Here is a 22,963-nt window from a genome sequence, read left to right as displayed (position 1 = left end):
AAGCCCCAAGATTTTTCTTTATTCTTTTTCACTTTTTTTTCCTATTATGCTATTGACTGGCTTATATCAAATGACCTGTCTTCAAATCCAGTGATTCTTCTGCTTGATCTAGTATGTTGTTTTGATGTAGATTGAATTTTTCTATTGAATTTTTTCATTTCAGTTACTGTTTTCTTTCAGGTCAAGAGTTCTTTTGGCTCATATGAATCTTTGCTAAAATTTCATTTTGTTCATGCATTTGTCTCCCAAGTTCATTTTGAACACTGCCAGGAAATTCATATGTTACGTGTCAGTAAAATTGGGGTCTTGAAGTTTTATCTTGTTCCTTTTGGACAGGCATGTTTTCCTAATTGTTCATTTTCCTTGTCTCTTAGTGTCAGTACCTGCACATTAGAACAAACAACCATCTTTTCCAGTCTTCATGAACAAGATTTGTATGCAACAAGACCCTCAGTAGGAAGCCCTGCCAGGGACCTTTCAAACTCTCTGTATATGTGTCTTTGCTGGATTTATTTGCGTAAACTGCCAGTTAGGAGATTTGCCTGTTTCTTTTTTCTTTTCATCTTTCTTTCTTTAATTCACAATCTTTTGCTGTTTCTATTTTCTTTCTGTGGTATCACTAGTTTTCTGATGCAGCAGCACACCAGGACTCCTTTGAGTTCTCGGAGGCACACAGACATCTAGATTATACCAGGTCTCATGCATGCTCTGAAAATGGTAAGACTGAAGCCAGTTCTGAATATATGGCATATGTTTCTTTCTCCTCTCTTCTGCCCAGAGATGAGCCAGGCTCTGGGATTCTCAATGATTATTTTGTGCTGACCAGGAGAAGGGCTCTGGCAGATGACTGCATAGTAGTCGAACCTTTGCCTTTATTCTCAGTGGCCCACATGCATCTAGAATATGCTGGGTCCCGTCAGTGCTCTTAGACAGGTGAGATAAAGTCAGTCCCTTATACAGCCTCTGAAAATTTTGGAACATTGCATACTTGATCCAGCTCTTTCCTTCCAAAGAGAAGCTGAGATTTTGTGATTTCTTTACCCACTTTATCATACAATGAAAACAGGTTATGATAATTACTTACACGATAGTCTTATCTGCCACCTTTTCCCCCAATGGCTAACAGGTATCTAAAATGTGCCTGGTCCAATCAGTGCTCCAGGAAAAACAAGATATAAGCCAGTCTCTCTGGCAGCCCCTGAAAAAGTTGGAAACTTATACATACAGTCCAATCATTTTTCTCTTCAGGAACTGGAATTTGGTAGTTTTTAACCTTCTTCTTTTTCTGCTTTACTGAAGATGAGAGGCTGTAGCAGGTGCTCTCAATGTCTCCTAGATTTCTACAGCATGCCAGCTTCTAACTTGCTTCAAGATAGGCGAGAAGGAACAAGTCTATTGGGCAGAAGCCTATCCCTGGAAAATTTGGAATGTTGGACACAAAATCCATCTCTTTCCCTCCCCATGAAGAACCTGGGATTTGGGGGTTTCAGCAGTGCACTCTGTGCTGAGCCCTGGGGAGGTACCATAAGGAGTACTTGTTTGATAGATATCTTCTGTACTGCTCTTTTTGTTCTCATCCAGGGTCCCTTCTTTTCAGGGTTCAGATTCAGGTAAGAAGTAAACCAGTTCCTTGGGCAACCCTCAGGAAAGTCAGAAAATTGGATTTGGATATACAGATCAGACCCTTCCTTCCTCCCTGGGAAGAAGCTAAGTGCTGTAGGTTCCTAGTGCTCTTCTGGCGCTGTGCTGGGAAGGGGATTATGTTGTGAGGGTTTTATGGATTTTGCTACCAGCTTCAATGTGGTTAGTTTCATGCTTCTCTCCTGAGAAATCTGGTTTTTGATTTTTCACAAAGGGAGTCTATCTCTGTGTCTTTGCATCTTTGTGTCTTGGGGAGGCGGGAAGGAAAGGCCAGAACTTCCCATACCATTTCTCTGAGTCACCTCCCAGTTTTTCTTTCTGCTTAGCGTTTTTTGCTTTCCTTCTGCCTTCTCCCTGCAGAGCTGCATTTCCTCCCAACTCTGTCATATTACTGGGCTAGTTTACCTGCCTTCTTGCATCCAGCACAATCAAATCCCAGGTAGATCTGTCACAGGCTCATATTCACACACGTTTATTAATACTTACTAATCTGAATTTGGCAGTATTTACAAATATGTTTCTCTGCATCTTTTGACACAGTAACACATTTTGGGAAATTTTCTTGAGTTACAAGATATAGTTCCATTTTATAATGGTTATGAAACTGCTTCATTATTTTCTTCTTTTTCCTATTGAGGGTAGTTATCTTATTTCTACTTTTTCCCACTACAAATATTTGCGCATGCTTTCAGATATTGAGGCTTTTATTTTGATGGGATAAAGTGTCTAGAGTAGATTTTCATAGCCAAAAGATTTCTCATAGTTTTAAGTTTGAATAAATGTCACATTGCTTTCCTCATACTGTAAGAACATAATTCACCCACAGAATGTGACAATGCTTACCAACATCATGTCCTAGCCAGTCATGTATGTTAAGCACCATTTAGACTTTGCCAGCTCAGTGGAGTGAAGGAATGTCTCTTTCCTAGTTCATGCTTATCTGATTATTGGGAAATTAATCTTTGGGCATATTTATTGTCCATTTGGATTAGCTTTTCTGATCATTGTTCATTTTTATTTTTTAAGTTTTTTTAACATTTTCTTCTCAGAGGATTATATTTGATAGTTAACCGTACTTTTCAGATTTATCAATTTTCCATTTAATATTTTAGGATACACTGAGTATATTGTGTGTGTTTATTTATTTATTTATGGTCAATATACCTTGTATTTCTTCATAGCATTGGAGTGTTCTGTCTTTGGTATGCTTCTAAAATGTCAGAATCTATATAGTCTCATGGATTTTATTGCAAAATTCTAAATTAGATATCTTTATTTAAAGTCTTTGATTAACTGAAATGTATTCTTTATGTGATATAAGATATAGACACATTTTTATATTCTACCTCTGGATACCCATTTGTTCCTGTGCTGCTTGCTAATACAACTTTCTCTACAATGAGTTGAATCATAATCTTCAGAACATACTAACTGTGCCTATGTTCTCTTTTTGTGGCTTAATTATTCTGTCCATTAGTTTGTCTAATTGTCTATACCAGTCCCACATTGACTAAATTTGGTGATTTGGTAGTATGTTTTGGTATCTGGTAAGTTTTATCTAACTGTTTTTCTTTGAATGATACATTTTGGAGAGGAAGGGCAATTTTGAGACATGTATTCTTCCATGTGAAATTTGTAAGAATTTATGTAATTCCAGGGGGAAAAGTCTTCTTGTTTTTATTTTATTTGAATTAAATTTTTTATTCTGAAACACTCTGAATAAAAATAAATTTGGTCCTTAGAACAAGAGAGATAATCCAGAGATTAAAAGCCCCTCTAAAACATAAATACATGAAACAAAAGCATCTTATAAGACAGATCAGACCTCAGCTGGAGCAACTAAGTGGCAATGTGGCCTAAGGATCTGTGAATGCTTCTGAGAGGAGGCCAGCCTGCCTCTTGGGACATCTGACCTATCAACTTTTTCTCAAGATAAAAAGAAGCACATGTCCTACGTGAGATGTAGAACCTGTGGTCGGAGTGACCCCATTATTAGCATATTTATAGAATCAGTACAAGAAAGGAACAGTTCTTGGAGTAGGTGATCCTCAATGCCATCTTCCCATTGGGTAAGGTTATCTGGACAACTCAGGGAAGGAAAGTTGACTCATCTATTATCCCAGTTCAGCATAGGGATGGAGTGAATGTGGCTTGAAACTCTTTTACAGATGCGGAAGAAACAGGGAGGATGGAATTTTCCTAAGATTCAGACTGAGAAATAGGTTCAATTATAACAGTGCCTTGATTTGAAGGCCCTATCTCGGAAATATCATGGATTTTTGATGGGATAGCCTAATTTTTAAAGTCTGAATGTGTTAGAAGATGTATCAGAAGCTTTAAATCTTGGAAAGTAAATTGTTAATGTATTGCAAGTGCCACCACCGCACCTTTCTAATATCCTCCTTTACTGTATTCACAGGGAAATGTGTCCTTCTCGTGTTCACATCCTCAAACTGTCCCTGTGACTTTTCTGAGCTCAAGGAGTTATTTGGCTCTGCCTCACCCCACTGGAGAGAACTCAGTAGTTGTCACTTTCCAATTTCGAACGTGGAACCGAGCAGGGCTGTTGCTGAAAAGTCAATTTCTACACTGGTCAGGGGCTCTTCTCCTTGTTCTTAGTGATGGAAAACTCAAGCTGAGCCTCTGCCCATCTGGCCAGCCAGTGAGAGCTGTCATAGCAGGTGAGACATCACAGTGCCTTTGTATAGCCATCAACATCCTTACCCATAAGCCTGAGAGTAGTCATTTTTTAATGAATAAAAAAATTGAAACAATGAGATATTCATAATCCCAGTAGAACTAACTACAGATTCTATTTTCCTTTTTAATTGGGAAACTCTACGTTGCTCATGGGTGAGTCAATGTGACATAAGTCTGTTTACATGAAAGTATAGCTGTCACAGAGTTTAAAATGTGACTTTTATTATCTTATTTTGAGGGTTGGCAATCAGAGGTAAACTTGAAACACTAGAAAACATTAGCCTGATCCTAGATAGTCTTGAGAAAATGGTTGGATCTCTTTTAATGTCTTTCAAACCCACACACTCTCTGATTATCAAACTACAGACAGTCTGGGACTTAGAATAGTTTGACATAATATTTTTCAACTTTACAATGGTGCAAAACCCATATTCATTACGTAGAAATCATGCTTTGAACTTATAATTTTGACCTCCCTTGCCATTCAGGTATATGGCAGATGCTTTCTCAGTGCTGGCAGCAGCAGCCAGCCATGTTACCTAGGGAGTCTTGTTATCACAGAGGCCAACAACCAACACTGTGCAGTGTTCTGTGAGGCCAGTGGGTTTTTTGGATACAGGCATTTGATAAATTAAATGAGATATTCAAAACTTTATTATAAAAATGGGTTTTATCTTATTTTTTTCAAGTATAAGCTAAAGTATGTTCTTAGCATGCTTAACATAGGCCAGTGTAAGTTATGATATTTTGTAGGTTAATTAGGTTTTTTAAAAGAATTTTTGGCTGTGATATTTTCAACTTAAGATAGGTTTATTGGGAGGTAATTCCATAGTAATTTGAGGAGTGTCTATAATTTAAGTTATATTTTTTCCCCTTCTGTCAGAGCAGCTACCTTAGGTAGAGGCTACATGTTTTAGAGTAAACCTCCTATAACTTGTAGAGAATATCATCTTTGAACATTAGGGACCATTTTGCATATGAAAATTAATGATGGTTTAAACTCAGCTGGAGCTGAGAATATGTCACTTCATGAATGTTGAATATGGAAGGGATATTTTGCTTAGGGTCTGAAAAGCTGGGAGTGAAAATAAAATTTTTCTTTCTTTTTATAAACCAAAAATTATTGACCACCAGCATACTGAATTTCCTTGTGAGCTGAACTGAGAGCATTAATTCAGTTAGTGACTGAAATCCTGGTTTGTTTATCATTACAATCTGTATGCAATAGTAGCTGGAACTGTTTATATTTTTTACATGTATATATGTATACACACACACATTAATTGAACTTTTTTTTTGTTAGCCAGCACTATTATAGAACCCTTTTTCTTTTCTTTTTTTTTTTTTGTGTGTGTGAGGGGGTGTCAGAGACTGTGAACCCAGGGCCTTGCACATGCCATACCACAATTTTTAAGTTAAAATCGTTACATGGAAAGACCATAAGAGTCCCCCCCCCACACCCCATTTTGGTTTGTTCTCCTAGTTCTAGGATTACGGAATTTATTTCAGAATTCTGTTTCAGAGTTAACTTCATCAAATATGTTTTAGCATCTTAGCAAAATCCTCTATCTTCTTGTTTACAGATGTTCTCACTTTCTAGAGCAGGATCTATGACTTTTGGGGTCATGTTAGAAACATGACCTACATAAGAGAATTATGAGTCCCCAAAACCAAGTCACTAGTGGGAGATCAAGCAGAAGGAAAAAGCTGGTTTCTAGAGCATTTGCAGAAGTTGGATTTATGTGCTCATTTGGGCAAGGAATACTAAAATATGATAATTATATGTAAGACTGAACTTCAGCAGGAAGAAAGACCACATTTTATTTGGAGATTACATCTCCACTGGGCTACAAAATGACTTCTGATTCCTGCAGGTTGATTTTTATCCTTAAAAAGCTGTGACTAGTCTGTACCTTTATAATTTATTAGATACATTAGTTAACTATGTTGGGACCTCCCTCAGGTGATAAGATTAGACTCAAACAGGATTAGTAGCATCCTAGAAATCAAGCATTCACTAATTTGTTGTTTTTAAGTGAGTCAAACTTTTTCTCTGGGATCTTCTTATTTCTATAAGACAATTCCTAAAGATCTCAATTAATCACTCTTCCCTTCAGGGAAATGTGCATCTGCCCCCTGAAGTAACCTCTTGTCCATTAATGTCAGACTTGGTCAAGTGACACATTTTGGTAAATGGATTCTAAGTGGAAGTGACATTGACACATTGCAATAGGAGCTTCAAGAGCCATAGCAAAACTCTGCCAAGTATTTTCTTCTGTAAGCCATGAAGAACTGCAGGCCATGCATTCATACTTGGTCTTACGTGAAAAGATCATGTGCCACAGAGTGGATGCAGATCTGCTGCTTGGATCCACAGCCAGATGAACCTTAGTTTGTTAGTCACTGACACATGGGTTGTTTGCTGCCACAAAATACTCTAGTGGAAGCTAATAAAAATTGCGTTGGGCAATGTCTTGGGATGCTTGCTGTTCACTGATTCATCTCCTGAATAACAGTGTGAATTTTCATCATAAAGCCTTGTAATGGAGCCAGCAGGAGATAATTCCATCATGCTCAGTTGGTTGCCAGTCCATGACTCCACCACCCTCTGTTCCATCATTTTAAAGAAGATTAGATAGTTCATTTTAGGATGCAAGAGACTGACTGCTTGAGCAAGAACTAATATTTGTATTTAAAAAATAAAACTATAGTTATAGGTGAATATACTGTAGCAAATTTGGAAAAGAGAAAATGTAAAAATGGCATAAAATGAAAACATAGTTTTCTCATCCAAATATGTAATTTTTAAGAATACTTCTGCCAGCTGCCAGATGGTGGTAGCCCAGGCCTGTAATCCCGGAAGTTTGGGAGGCAGAGGAAGGAGGATTGCAATTTCAAAGCCATCCTCGGTAACTTATCAAGGTTGTAAGCAACTTAACAAGAATCTGTCTCAAAATATTTTTAAAAAAGGGCTGGGGATGTTGCTCTGTGGTTCAGTGCCCCCAGGTTCAATCTCTGGTAACAACAAAAAAAGAATATATCTTCCAACTTTTTTTGCATGTTTATACAAAACTTAAACACGTCCACATATACCACATACATTTTAATGTAATGCTTTTTTAGCTTTACATTTTATTTTTATGAATATCTGTGCCTAATTAGTGCCTAAATTAGTATTTTTGTGAATGTTTGATTTGTTTATTATACCTGAGCATATCATTTTGTTTAAATTGTCTACTAAGATTATAAAAATTAACAATACATGCATTTAAGAAACATTTTTAATTTGAAATCTTGGATAATATCTGTACTTCTCAATAGCTAAAGATATTATTTAACTAGATGAGACTAAAATATGCCCTGTGTTCTGTCAGAGGAAATGTTTTCTCATCACAGGATACTTCAAGGTCAGTGGTGGAAAATGTATTCCACAAAAGCCCTAGAAATGGAAGAAAGTACTCCTGTCTCCTGGTGTAGAATGTAGGACTGTCTGCTCTTTGTCTTTATGCCTTTTATTCTGATTTCTTTTTCTTCCCCTTCCCTCATACTTATCTGACTTAAAGAGTGGGGAGAAAGTGAAAAATAGTGCTGGCAATGGGTATATAGACCATAATATTCCCAAATGAACATAATAATTTTTGTTAGAACATAATAAGAACCAGACAAACCAGTCCATAACCGGCCAACCAGAGACAAAGTCTCCCTCGAATCCCTAACCCAACTCAACAAGCCCCTGTCCAAGCTGACATGGACAATCCCTTCCTCTTGAGCAGGCTACAGGCTCACCTAATCACCTGCTCAGGATCTCCTACTGAAGCTCAAATCATTCCTCAGCCTTTCCCTGTCTCCCTTTGAGATCCCACACAGAAAAACAACCCAGGGCACTTGAGGTGGGATGTGGTAGTCTTTGACAAGCAAACTTGCCATTGTCTGCATCTACTGTTTTCAGGCACTGATCCTGTACTGGGGTCCCTTATAACCCACTTTGTTTACCTCCAGGTGATGGATTAAATGATGGTCAGTGGCATTCTGTGTCCTTATCTGCTAATGGGAATCATTTGAGCTTGAAGGTGGACAATGATGCATCCTCTGCTGCCCATTCCCTGCGTGGGCAGATTCATTCTGCTAATACCTATTATTTTGGGGGTAAGTAAAAGGCACAGGCCATATTAATCAAACCGTCTTTGTGTCTTCCACATTCCAAGGTGACTGGTATTATTTTAGAATGATTTTTCTCTTTCAGTGATAGTTGGGAATTTTGATGGACAAAGACAATAAATTGTGGCCTAAAATGCAAGTCTACTCATTGATCTTATTTAAATGTGCACTAATGTGATTGATTTTAAATAGAGCTTCCTCTTGGGAGTTGTTCTCAACTACAGCTGCACGTGGCAATTTATTGGAAAGCTTCAAAAATGCTGGTGCAGGGCTGGGGTCATGCCACAGTGGTAGAGCACTTGCCTAGCATGTGTGAGGCACTGGGTTCCATTCTCAGCACCACATATAAATAAATAAAATAATAGGTCCATCAACAACCAAAAAAAAAAAAAAAAAACGATGCTGGTGCTGAGTTAACTAATCTTGTGTCCTGAGCCACAGGTTTTTTAAATGCCCTTCAGGTGATTTTAATGTGAAGACAATGTGGAGCATCCTTGTTGTCTATTTCTAAACTCTTATCACAAGGAATTTCCCTAATCCCCAAAGGCTGTTACAACCTTTCGTTTTAATTTCATTTGTCAACATTATTACTGCATAGTTGCTTTATTCTGACTGCTGGCTCCTCCTCTCCCTGGAATGTTTCTTCAGCAACACCTGAAAGCTTGCTGGAGATGCTGACTCACTGCCCCTCACCTTCTGCATTATGATCTGCATGTGACCAAGATCCCAGGTGGTCTTCAGTACTTTAGAGTTTAAGAAGCCATCTATATGGAAGGGCACTATTATGTACAATAGAGCAACATATTGTCTATTAATTTTTCTACTCTTGTTTAGCAATGCATTTTACCAAGTCAACACCAGGCCATATCCTCTGGGCTCCAGTAAATGGAGCATTTGCTTGCTGAATGGGTCTTTGATTTAGTTCATCCAGGATCCCTTCAGCCAGCAAGAGAGTGCCTCTGAGGGTAATGAATCTCTATCCCTGGGGTAGTCAAGTGAAAAATTTTTGTCACTAGATGCTTGGACCTGTCAATAGTAAGAGTTATTTCTAACCTTGGCTTAATGCCTTTCTTGATATTATTCCTGTTTTGCATTTTATAGTTGTTCCTTTCTAAAATAAGATTGAAATCATGATGGAGATAGCTTTCCAGCCCAAAAAGAAAATATAAAACCCTCCCTAAGAATTGACAATGGAAACACAAACCATGAATCCAGTTGTTTAATCTTTCAAGTTTCCTAGAGCAACCATGACTGCAAGAGGTAAAATAGTGTCAACACCCTTAAACATTGGACTGTGTACTTTTCTTGTTTGCTAAATATGGTACATTTCTGATCCTGAGAGGGTTTTACGAGATGTTTGCTATTTATGAAAGATTTTATAGCTCTGCAGAGAAACAAATTCCTTCAATACCAAAATGAGAATTTATACAAGAACTATAATTCAAAGGGTAAAAGATTCTGAAACACTAAAAGGGATAGGAAACAAAATCCTTGCTGTATTGTTTAATGATACAAAATAAAGTACACTGGAGAAAAATGCTTTCAGATCACAGAATCATCTTTCATATTTTAACACATATTCAGAATATGCAATGCACAGAGCCATGAGCATAAGTACTTTCCATAAATATTTACACTCTGATGTGATAGGAATTGTTACTGGGAAATAGACCACATTCACACATTACTAATATTTCTTAAAAGCCTATAGAATGCAACATTATAGTATTTTTGAAGCTTCTCTTACTTCCTTCAAACTCATCTCCCAGGGAGTTATTATCTTGCACTTCATAGGTTTATCATCTATTTAAGTAATTTAAAGTAGTATTTTATTTTGTGCTGGCCCACTTTTAACTTAATACATAGGGTAAGACTGTGCATTCTTCCATGACTTCCTTTTATTCTTTTTCATTACTTTCTGAGATACAGCCATGTATATGTGAATTGGCAAACTTAATTAATTTTTACTGCTGCATGGTTTTCAATGAATATTTTATCATAGTTTACTTATCTGTCTCTTTTTACTATTGATACATGTTTTGATTGTGCCCATATTTACTATTTTTTAAAAAATTGTTAATAATTCTTGTACAGTTGCTAAGAATCATCTTACCAGTGATTTTAAAAATTTTCTTTATGTACCATATTATGGTGCTCAAATGTAGAGTTGGTTCAGTGAAGCAGAAGTGACATACTGCAGTTTAAGTGACATGTACTGGTTGTTAAGTTGCATTCATTAGAACTCACATAAGTTATGCACACAGACCAAGCTTTTGGTTCCACCAATATATTCGACGGGACCCTAGAGATCTGGAGTTAAAACAGGCCTTTTCTTTGCATTTTCATAAAATTTTATTGTTAGACACAAAAAGTTTCTTGCTAATATAGTTTCCAATGAGAAACTATTTCCCTAAGATGAGCGAAATTACAGATTATAAACATCCTAACAGGGAGGGGAGCTTGATAACTTTTCTTCATTATGACTTAACAGTTTTTCTGTTATAATTGCATATTGGCACTTAGTTGCAAAAATATTTTCAGAATTTGCGATCCCAGCACTTCATTCCTAAGAAATGTATAAATATAGAGTGACCTCTATATGCATGGCTGTAAATAACCAACTAATTCCCACAGTACAATTTTAGACACTAATTCAGACTTAGTCCTCTATAGATATTATGCCAATGTAAATGTATCTTTTTTTCCTGAAGAAAGAATATGTAATACTTAACAAACTGAAGTACTGCTTTCATCAGGTAAAAACACACATGCAAATAAATACTCAAACATATCAGTTTGCTCATTTTTTTTAGATAAAAAGGTATCTATTATTTGTACTCCCAGGAAACCCAGTAGAGAAAATGTAGGATGAATAGACATAGAGTTCTGGCTTTTAGTAGCTACATTATACTCAGAACTTTAATGCATAGGTGTTCCAGGTTTGTTCTGGGGCCACTCAACTTCATCTTTAGAGGAACTCCACCCTGACAACCCCAGAATTAGAGTTATTTTAGGCAATCACAAGAGTAGTTGGTTTCAGTGTTTCTGTTCATTTAATTCTCTTTTTAATTAGTGTCCATTGGTGCCAGAATATGTGTGACACTGAACAAGGAAATTTACTTCACCCAGTTCACACACTGTCACAACAACTGGGCTAATAAAGTGTTCCTGGGTCCACTAAGTGGAAGTCAGTTAATGACATTGATTATTCAAAGAAATCAATATCCTGTGATCTGAGACACTCTACACCAGTTCTCTTCCCCTTTATTTCCTAATGTAAGCTTAACTCCTTATTCCCAATTATGTTATAGCTATAGTCAACCAAATTTTGTGATAGTACTTCACCCTAAAAGCATATATGTGTGCCTTGCTATTATAGTTAGGGTGACAATAAATTTATTGTCCAAACCAGGTCACTTTAGAGAATGAGAGGGATGATATGAGTAATTATGAAAGGACAGCAACATAAACCAAGACCTTCTGGTGGCATGGAACTATTTGCTATGTTATCTGCTATATTTTAGTCTGGATGTCTCAGTATGCAGCTTTCTTCTTGTGAGAGAGATTCACCTACTCAACAGTGTTTTAGTCAACTTTGTGTTGCTGTGACTAAAAGACCTTGCCAGAATAACTTAAAGGAGGAAAAGTTTTATTCTGGCTCATGGTTTCAGAGGTTCAGTCATGGTCAACTGATTCCATACCTCTGGACCCAAGTTGAGGCAGAACCTCATAGTAGAAGGCCATGACAGAGGAAAGCAGCTCACAGTAGTCAGGAAACAGAGAGCTGTACTTACTAGGGACAAAATATAAACCCCAAAGGCATGCCTCCGGTGACCTACTTCCTCTAACCAACATCCTACCTGCCTATAGTTACCACCTAGTTAGTCCATATTAGTGGATGAATCCATTAATTAGGTTGTAACTCTCTATCATTTCACTTATGAACATTCTTATATTGTCTCACACATGAGTGTTTGGGGCCACCTCATATCAAAACCATAACAAATAGCAGTATTTATTATTTCTCACATTAGAACTCTGATTTAATCATCTTTTTCCCAGCCTAAGGATGTGTGTGTGTGTGTGTGTGTATGTGTGTGTGTGAAGTGTTCTTCAAATAGCTATTTCACCATAGCATATTATACTTTTGGTGCCTGCTATTAAAGGTGACTAAAAGTTAAAAATTCCCTGCTACAGGATCTTCCACAGAGTTGGGAATACTAAATTATGTTCAAAGGTACCAAAGCCACCATATGTGAAACATGAGGGGACCACTCTAACAAAATCTCACTCTGCTGACCTCTTTCTGGTACCGTGGCATAAAGTATCAGGTACTCTTGTGTTCCTCACAGGTACTTAATCATAATGATGCTCCTCATTAGTGAAAGATACATTTTATTATTTGTACAGTAAGCATCCACTTCCCTATTTACACCTTTAATCTCAAATGAGGTCCCTAATGAAGAAACCTCCATCATTTTACCTTTTGTATGGGCTTGGGAGAAACCTTCTGCATGAACAAATGGAACATTCCTGGCTTTTGCTGGCTTTGAATCTCAATTTCCCTTCCTTTTATACTTCTCTCTCTCTGTTGTGACTATCGAGCCATGTACCTAGTGGCTTGACCTTCTTCTTTAAAATTCTACATTAAGAAATGTTTATTGTAATTATTGGACTTGGTTTAATTTTATTCCTAAAAGAAAAATATACCACATTTTATTTTGGAATAGTTTGAGGTCTATGATCTAGATAAAAGGGAAATAAGCAGAAAAGAAATACTAGTGATTCTTTTTTATTATTTTGATTTGTTATATATGTCAACATAATACATTACAATTCATATTACACATATAAAGCACAATTTTTCATATTTCTTGTTGTACACAAAGTAGAGTCACATTCTTCTTGTCTTCTTACATGTACTTAGGGTAACGATGACCATCACATTCCACCATCTTTCTTACCCCCATGCTCCCTCCCTTCCCTTGTCCCCTTTTCCCTATTTAAAGTTCATTTAATCCTCCCATCCATCTCCCCCCCCCCCACAGCATATTATGAATCAGCATCCTTAAATCAGAGGAATCATTCAGCATTTGGTTTTGGGAGATTGGCTAATTTCACTTAGCATCATATTCTCCAGCTTCATCCATTTACCTGCAAAAGCCAAGATTTTATTCTCTTTTAATGCTGAATAATGTTAGTGATTATGCAAAAAATATTTGACTTAATATTGCCATTGCCTATGAAGTTCCCATCAAAATTCCAAAGATGTTCTTCATAGAAATACAAAAGGCAGTCATGAAATTCATCTGAAAAAAATAAGAGTCCCAGAATAGCCAAAACAATCCTCAGTAAGAAAAGTAAGGCAGGAGGCATCACAATATCAGACCTTAAATTATACTTCAAGCTACAGTAACAAAAATGACATGGTATTGGCACCAAAAGAGATATAAACACCAATGGTACAGAATAGAAGATACAGAGACAAACCCACATAAATACAATTATCTCATACTACACAAGGACTCCATAAACATAAACTGGAGAAAAGATATCCTCTTCAACAAATGGTGTTGGGAAAACTGGACATCCATATGTAACAAAATGAAATTAGGTCCCTATCTCTCACCATACACAAAACTCAAAGTGGATCAAGGACCTAGGCATGATACCAGAGACCTTGTGCCTTTTAGAAGAAAAAGTAGAAAAAGAAAAATTCTCCATCATGTCATCTTAGGAAGTGACTTCCTCAACAAGATTCCTAAAAGTGCAACAAGTAAAATCAAGAATCAACAAATGGGATGGAATTATATTAAAAAGCTTCTACACAGCAAAAGAAACAATCAAGAATGTGAGGAGAGAACCTACAGAATGGGAGAAAATCTTTGCTACTTGCATCTTAGAGTTAATCTCCAGGATATATAAATAATTCAAAAAACTTAGCTCCAAAAACAAACAAGAAACCACACAAATAACCTAATAAATAAATGGGCAAATGAACTGAACAGACACTTCTCAAAAGAGGTATAAATGGCTAACAAATATATGAAAAACTGTCCAATATCTCTAGCAATTAGATAAATACATATTAAAATTACTGACATAATCTCACTCGAGTCAAAATGTCAGTCATCAAGATTACAAAAAACAATAAAAGTTGGCAAGGATGTGGGGAAACTGTGCACTCATAAATTGCTTGCTGGTGGCGCTGCAAATTGGTGCAACCACTCTGGAAAGTAGAATGGAGATTACTCAAAAAACTTGGAATGGAACCACCATTTGACCCCAGTTAAATCATCATACTACAGTGACACAGATACATCAATGTTTATAGCAGCTCAATTCACAATAGTTAAGCTGTGGAACCAACCTAGGCATATATATACACTCCATTGGTATATACACACAATGGAGTATTACTCATCCATAAAGAAGAATGACTATGACATTAGCAAGGAAGTGGATAGATCTGGAAACTATCATGCTACGTGAAATAAGCCTGTTCCAAGAAGCTAAACGTCAGATGTTTTCTCTGATATGTGGAAGCTAACCCAAATAAGGGGAGAGGGGGAAAAATAGAAATTCAGTTGATTATACAAAGGAGAATGAAGGAAAGGGGATAGTGATAAGAAAAGGACAGACAGTGGAAAGAATCCAAAATATTTTTCCTTTGTCTTTACATTAATAACCATAGTCAATCCCAGCATCATGTACATCCATAAGAATGGGGAACTAATTAGAATAAGATATATTCCATCCTTTATATTTATACCAAAATTAATTCTACTATCTCTATAACTAAAAATAAGCAATAAAGAAATGTTTCTATTACTTCTCCTAATGCTCCTAATAAGTTACTCTAAGTAGAAGACACCTCTATACTGATATCAATTTTCTTCCAAATGCATCCAACCCTTCAGAAATTCTTTTACAAATTAAAATAAATGCATTGAAAAAAATAAAAAATAAAATAAATGCATTGGCACATAAAATAAGCATAAAGAAAGGCTCTGGAGTTTAATGAATATTTTTGATATAACATAAAATTTGAAATATCAAAGTTTTTTGAGGTTAATTTAAGATTACATGTTGCCTGTCAATTGTTTTAAACCAGATGCAGGTCTTGGCTTGTTTTCAATTATATTTGTCAAGATGCACAGCATTTTTGAAAGTCTCAGCCACTGTGAGAAAAGTGAAAATCAACTATGTGCATTTTATGAAAATCCTTTGGTAGAAAGCCAGCACATATTGTGCTGGAGTAAGAAGAGGCTGAATTTCAATATCCTGTTCTTTGAAAATGCATCAGTGATCTGAAGACAAAAGAACAAATAGAAACGAAAGAAAAAATACCTGTGTATAGTGGTTAAAATCTTTACTTCATAAAATTATTTGCCCAATTTGATATTAAAGGTCAAATAGTGATTGCAGACAGGGTGGCTCTGCTGGGCAATGGGTTCTCAGGGTACCCACTGGGGGCTGGGTCACTCCCACGGGGACTCCTAGGCCAGACCTGGCTTCTTCAGGCAGCGCCTGGCACTCTGAAAAACTCTAGCAATTCTTGGTGGATGAGTTGGAGTCATCATTCAAGGCTTGCTTTATTTCTCTTGTGAGTCAGGATTATGTCAGTGGCACCATCAGGAAGCAACTTGAACTGGTGTTGTCTAGTGTATCCATAAATTTCTGGATATCATGAGACAGGATGTTTTTTCCCCACATAAAAGATTGCAGTTTTTTATTTTCTAGAAACTAGAGCAAGTAATCACAGAGAATGTCTCAAAACTAAGGAATGAATTGCAGCTGAAAGACACAGTCCTGCAGAAGCCCTTCACAGAGCTAAGGCACGGACTATAGTAGGTGCTGGAGGACATCTATGTGTGACACAAAAAGCCCACTCTTGGCTCCTTGGTCTACCTAGAGCAGGTGACTGGCAGTATCTCTGTGCTCCAGGTACCTAAGGCACCCTGTGCGGATGTCTCTCTGTGTGAGCAAATGTCCCTCTGTGTGGGCATGGCATTTTAGAAGACTGCCAAAAAATGAGTTGGTGTCCGTTTTGTTTCCACCTAAAAATTTCCCCTATTTTAATGAACTGTTAATTGCTTGAGTACTTTATAAAACGTCTATAACTTGGTGAAAAAAAAATATTATGAGGAGCCACTCCAGAAAGCACTCTAAGTTCGAATTTCAAATCAAAAGAGAGCCTTATTTACCTGACCAGGGACTGTCATGCACAGTAGAGACTCAAGCTCTGTGAGAGGAAAGCAGCTTCCTGATCCATCCAAGGAGAATATAAACACAAAACCATAACTCAGTGGCTTGTTTATGTAAGCTAGCCAAATGCAGAAATTAAAATATTAATAAGTGGGCCTTGGGGCTCCAGGCAGTACTGGAATTTTCCAGTCAGCAAGCAAGCGGTAAAAAGAATCTTTTAAAAAAGCATTAGCTTTGCAGTTCAGTTGACCACAGTCCCTGGTTCAGGCAGGTGCTAGACAGTCACATCCTGAATTTGGGCAGAGGTTGGTGGGGTGACAATCTCAAAGTCATGTAGACTCACAAGAGCATTCAAACCAAGGATGTAGCTCACCATGACCACCACTGCATCCTGAGTAGGGTACAATTTGTGGGGTACAAGGTACAGAAAAACAAATTTTTAAATAAGAAAACAGCTTTAGATTCTATTTCCTAAAAATGGGTTCATGCAGTTCTCTCTTCATAGGAACAGTAACAAAGAAACTAAGATGGAATTTCTATAGTCATTTTTTTTTTTTACTAAAATGACTACAGTGACCATATTCCCATAATCCCAGCAAGGTGGGAATTATTGCAAATGATTAATGATTCTCTTCGAGAGCAATTGTTTTACACAGTACTAGTAACTTATTTGATGCCTACTTAAAACTAAAGTTATCTTATGGCCTACACACACATTTTCACCTGTCATTTTACCAATATCTATAAACCCTATGTCTTTTATCCTATGTAAGGCTATAAGATCAAGTTGCTATGTTAATCTCACCTTATCTATATTAACCTACTTGCTTATATTTATTTATAACTATACTGACACACTGACTTATCCTCTGACATAAATCCTGTTTTACAGTTACATGATTTTTCTACTATTACTTAGGCTTATTCCTGATGAATTTATGTCTTACTATTGCTTATCTATGTTATCTTACCTTATTCCTATAGTCTTCATGTCTGTTACTTATTGATTATCTATTCTATCTTGCCTTATACCTGTAACCTATATCTATGACTTATTGATTATATTGATCAGTTCACTCCATAACACCAAATGAGGGTTTGTAGCAAAGTTTAGAGTATTAGTGTGATGACATAATTTTTTTTTAAAGAGAAAGAGAGAGAGAGAGGAGAGAGAATTTTTTAACATTTATTTTTTAGTTTTTCGGCGGACACAACATCTTTGTATGTGGTGCTGAGGATCGAACCCGGGCCCCACGCATGCCAGGCGAGTGCCGAGTGCGCTACCGCTTGAGCCACATCCCCAGCCCGACATAATTTCTTAAGGCTTCTTGCTTGTTTTATAAAAAGTTTCCATTATTATGTCTTGATCTTTTTGTCTTCAGCTTTTAGTTTGTTATGTTCAGAGGGGAAAAAATATCAAAGTAGTCTGAGAATCAGGGAAGGAGTTTGATTGTAGGCCTTTTTTGATAGAATATGTAAATTTGCTGTTTCAATACTTTGTATCAAGAAGAGCAGTTATTATGGTTTAGATGTGTTGTTCCCCTAAAAGCTCATGTTAAGACAATGCAAGAAAGTTCAGAGGAGAAATGATTGGGTTGTAAGGGTCTTAACCCAATCAGTATATTAATCCCCTGATAGGGATTAATTGAATGGTAACTGAAATGTTAGGATGTGACTGGAGGAGGTGAGAATTGGGGCATGGTTTGGGAGTACATATTTGTATCTGGCCAGTGGAGTCACTCTTTTTTTACTTTGTAATCATCATGTGAGCCACTTCCCTCTGTCACACTTTTCCACCATGATGTTGTCTTAACTTAAGCCCCAAGGAATGGAGCCAGCCTTCTATGGACTAAAGCCTCTGAAACTGTGAGCCCTCAAATAAACTTTTTCTCCTCTACACTTGTTCTGGTTGGATCATTTAGTCACAGCAGTTGAAAAGCTGACTAAAACAGCAATCTAATGTAATGTTTGTAAGGATTCCAAAGCATTATAGAGTGCACACTATAGAGTGCACATATTCTATAAATGGGTCACAAAAGGGTTAAAATATGCTAAGTTAGTTTCATAGTGTTATAGTAGATACTTAATTTGATGCTTCTTTTTATTTTAGTAAATTTATGTTTTGTGTGGTGTTTACTGCTTTTGAGGGGAGCTGTATTAGGACATGATATGCTGGATGCCTGGTAGTAATGAACCAGTGTGAATAACAAAGCAGACCCTGTCTCCTTAGCATGACAGCTGGGACACGAGTGAAGCACTAGGGGTCAAAGCTCACTCTGATTCTCATACTTTTGAGTTTTGTTTTGTTTGCTTGTGTTGTTGTTTTAATTTTCGGAGAAGAGACAGTTTACATGAAGGAATATTCTTGCCCATGGATTTGATGCCAGGTATCTAGAGCCTTGGGATTCCGGGTGACCTGCATAGTGATCCTCAGCTGTGTGACCTCCACAGAGTGCAGGGGGTGTCTCCACTGGGGAAGGTACTTTGCCCTTTTTTTGAAGGAAGTGTTTCTTTTTCTGTTTTATTCATTTCTTATTAGACTGCATCCCTTTACAAACACTCTGCTTTCTTTTGAATAGTAGGTCTGTGGGTCAGTGGCTTGGTTCATTTTGTTCTCTCCAGCCTTGAAGATTCTTCCCCAACATGCGCAGACATCCACTCATGTTCCTGGTCTGGCCTGGATACCATCTGATTTATGAAGGCTCCAAATACCCTTCCCATTTCATCCCAGGGCACAGGACTTTTTATTCCTCCCATTGTCCTTCCTTTTTTCTCCCTTATGGGTCAGTGAATCCTATCTGATTCTGTACCCCTTGCTACATTGTATGCCCATAGAAATTGGGAATTATTCCCTTGAAGATATAAGACCATATATTTTATATGATGCTTTGTTCTCACTTCAAGTATGATACTTTTTACTCATTTTGTTCCAGTGCTTTGTGGATAGTATTTGGCATGTGGACCTATAACCTATAATTTCCTTCCTAAAATCAGCTGATTCCCTCAGTTAGAACGTATAGGTTAAGTGGGGTGCATGTAGGTTACAGTGGGGTGCAGTGGTGCATGCCTGTTTTCCCAGTGGCTCCAGAGGCTGAGGCAGGAGGATCACAATTTTAAAGCCAGCCTCAGCAATTTAAGCAAGGCCTTAAGCAATTCAGTGAGACCCTATCTCTAAATAAAAAAAGGGCTGGGAATGTGGCTCAGTGGTTAAGTGCTCCTGGGTTCAATTCCAGGTACCCCCACCCCCCAAAAAAGTATAGGTTAAAGCTTTCAAGTTATTTTTACTCACATTATAAGGATTTAACCGTGTCATCTTATGCTAATTGGAAGCTCTGATTGGCAGCTTTAAATTTCTTGATTAAAAATCTAAGTTTGGGGCAGTCTTTGAATGATAAAGGAGATTTTGGTAAAAAGATTGGAAACTGTTCTACTTGGTGCTTAGTGAAAATATTTTGAACTATTGTATATGCAGGTTATTGTCATTTCTTTTTAAAATATATTTTTAGTTGTAGATGGATACATTATCTTTATTGTACTTATTTACTTTTATGTGGTGCTGAGGATCCAACCCAGTGCCTCACATGTGCTAGGCAAGTACTCCACAACACCCAGCCCTGTCATTTCCTTACATTAATTCACAAGTTACCAGTCAAATAACAAATTTTTCAATTGAAAAAGTAAACTAGTCTTAAAAATAAGGTTATAAATATCAGCATTAGAACTCTTTAATATTAAATCATTGGAAAACATGTAGCAAAAAAAGATGATAATTAATTAATATTAACATATCTACAAAGTTTAAAAACAGTTCTGAAATAATAAAAATGAAACATAATTTTTTAAAGCAAAGAATAAATAAATGTTCTCCACTATTTTATTACTGTTTTCAATTATACTTCTCATAAAATCTATAATTTTTAGGGTTTACAGCAGTCTTTTTTAAATGCTGTATAATTTTCACATTTGCGTATGAAAATTAAGTATTGGATTCAATAAATGCTTTGAAATTTTATTTTTCTTTGTTCTAGATTGGGCTCCCCAGAAAGTTGACTCTGTGGGAGATTCTTACACAGGTGGCTTAGTGGGGAGAATTAATTTGGAACAACCTTTGGAAAGTTGAGAGAGCCACTGGAGGTGGATGGGGGACAAAGCTGAGCTGCAGTAATGCTGTTACAACAGAACACTCAGAAGACTTCAGGGAGACTCAGCAGCAATGCTCCTTGGGGATGTCCCAGCTGAGCCAAGAGTTCGGGCACCGTTTCTCTCCACTGCATCATTGGATGCTGGGTAGCCCCTAAGAGGGCTGTCACTGGAAGCTTGTATGATCCCTTAAGACCCTGGGGAGGGCCCACCTCAGTCCTGAAAAGGCACTATGGGTGGAGGACTGGGTTGTATTGTGCAGTGTTCACTTTCTCAAAGAGTTACCTATTATGAAAGGTCTTTGCAGGTGCTGCATCCTCTTTCCTTTTCTTTACTTCCCTCTTTTTCATTGCTTATGTTGCAGTATACAAATCTAAAAACCTGAGACTGTTTGAGAAGGGAAACTGAATAGAGGGTGAGAAAATACTCAAGTGCTTGCTGTCTTCATATGGGCTGAAGGGATATGCTGTGGACTCTTCTTGCTTTCATTTGGATTTCAAAGAGATGTCCTTGCTCTTCATTGTTATAAGATCATTGTCATTGTTTTAATCAGCTTTTTACTGTTGTTACCAAAAGACCTGACAAGAACTATTTCAGAGGAGGAAAAGTATATTTTGGTTTCAGACCATTGATGACACTGATGACTCAGTTAGTCTGGGCTGGAGTGAAGCGAAACATGATGGCAGAAAGATGTGGCAGAGGAAAGCAGCTGGGGACATGCCACCTGGAAGCAGAGAGAGAGAGAAACTGCCTTCTTCACAGACAAAGTATGCATGCCCCCTGGAAAAAATAAGCACGCCTCCTGGAACCATGTCCTCCAGCTATACCCTACCAATTTACAGTCACCGTGAAGTTAATCCATATTAGAGGATTAATTTAGATTAAGACTTTTATAACCCAATATTAGGGGATTAACATTAGATTAACATTAACATTTTATAACCCATATTAGAGGATTAACATTAGATTAAGACTTTTATAACCCAATCATTACAACTCTAAATTTTCTTGCATTGTCTCACATGAGCTTCTGAGGGACACCTAATATCAAAACCATAACAGTCATCTAGAGTAATTGAGGTGTGAGATAAAACTACTATATAGGAAATGCAGTTCGTAACTTAAAGAAAACTGATTAATGGTGGAGATGGCAGGACTTGTAAAATTTAATTTTTAATATTGCCCTTTTTAAATGGACTATTATAGATGCTAATTTTCTCTTATTTGCAGTGCCATATCATTGTAAAAACACTTGTTAATTTTTGTTCATTAATGTTGAAAAATAAAGTTGAAAGATGTTTGATTAAAGTGCCTCATTCAAAAGAGATGGGAGAAGTTAGATTTATATGACCAATTATTATAAAATATTAAAATATGTGTATGTATATATGTGCAAATGCACATTAAAGTAGATATTGAACTTAATATTTAGGCAAGTTCAGCATATTTATGTCAATATTCAATTTAAAATTACTTTTCAAACATTTTAAACTTAGCCAGTATTGATATGCCTATAATTTTCTTCTGGTACTACTGTAACATGTCTTTTAGTTTATATGGTCTAGTATTATGCTACAAGTATTGTTTTCTTGTGTTGCTTTGCTTAAATCAAAGGTGCAATAACTATTTGCAGGATTGTACATCTTTTCTTCCTCTTGTCTTCCCATAAGCTTGACTCTAATGATTATTTTCATGCTCTCTCTTTATTTACAGCTTTTCTTCTTGTTACCCCACTATCATCCTCATATCTGTGACCTTTCTAGGTGGTTTAGGAAGTCTAATCCTCAGGTGCCTGTAAACAAGGGAAGCAACAGTCTTTATACAATAAATACTGTGAAATAGCTTTGTTACAGTTGTTGATTTTCTCCTGTCTTTGTCTCTGTTTTCAGGCTATCCTGACAACAGCTCTGGCTCTCAATGTGAAAATCCCCTGGGAGGGTTTCAGGGCTGCCTGAAGCTTATCTCCATTGGCGGCACAGTGGTGGATCCCATCTCAATACAGCAGGGGGAACTGGGAAACTTCAGCGACCTTCAGATAGACTCCTGTGGCATCACAGACAGGTAGGGGCCATCCTAGATCATTACAGCACACCTGTTTCAGTATTTTTTTTCTTTC

General features: G+C 37.0%; 1 protein-coding gene across 2 annotated transcripts in view; it reads left to right on the top strand.

Moving 5' to 3' along the window:
* The window catches only part of LOC144251349 (contactin-associated protein-like 3), a 172,368-nt gene that overhangs the window by 76,636 nt on the left and 72,769 nt on the right, over positions 1 to 22,963 (top strand). For both annotated transcript variants that reach the window (XM_077794338.1, XM_077794339.1), the window contains 3 exons: positions 4,061 to 4,322; positions 8,341 to 8,487; positions 22,737 to 22,908. In XM_077794338.1, coding sequence (XP_077650464.1) covers positions 4,061 to 4,322; positions 8,341 to 8,487; positions 22,737 to 22,908 — 581 coding nt within the window. The remainder of the gene's footprint in view (positions 1 to 4,060; positions 4,323 to 8,340; positions 8,488 to 22,736; positions 22,909 to 22,963) is intronic.

Source organism: Urocitellus parryii (assembly GCF_045843805.1).
Source record: "Urocitellus parryii isolate mUroPar1 chromosome 13 unlocalized genomic scaffold, mUroPar1.hap1 SUPER_13_unloc_12, whole genome shotgun sequence".
NCBI lineage: Eukaryota > Metazoa > Chordata > Mammalia > Rodentia > Sciuridae > Urocitellus > Urocitellus parryii.
This window is presented reverse-complemented; position numbering and strand designations above follow the sequence as displayed.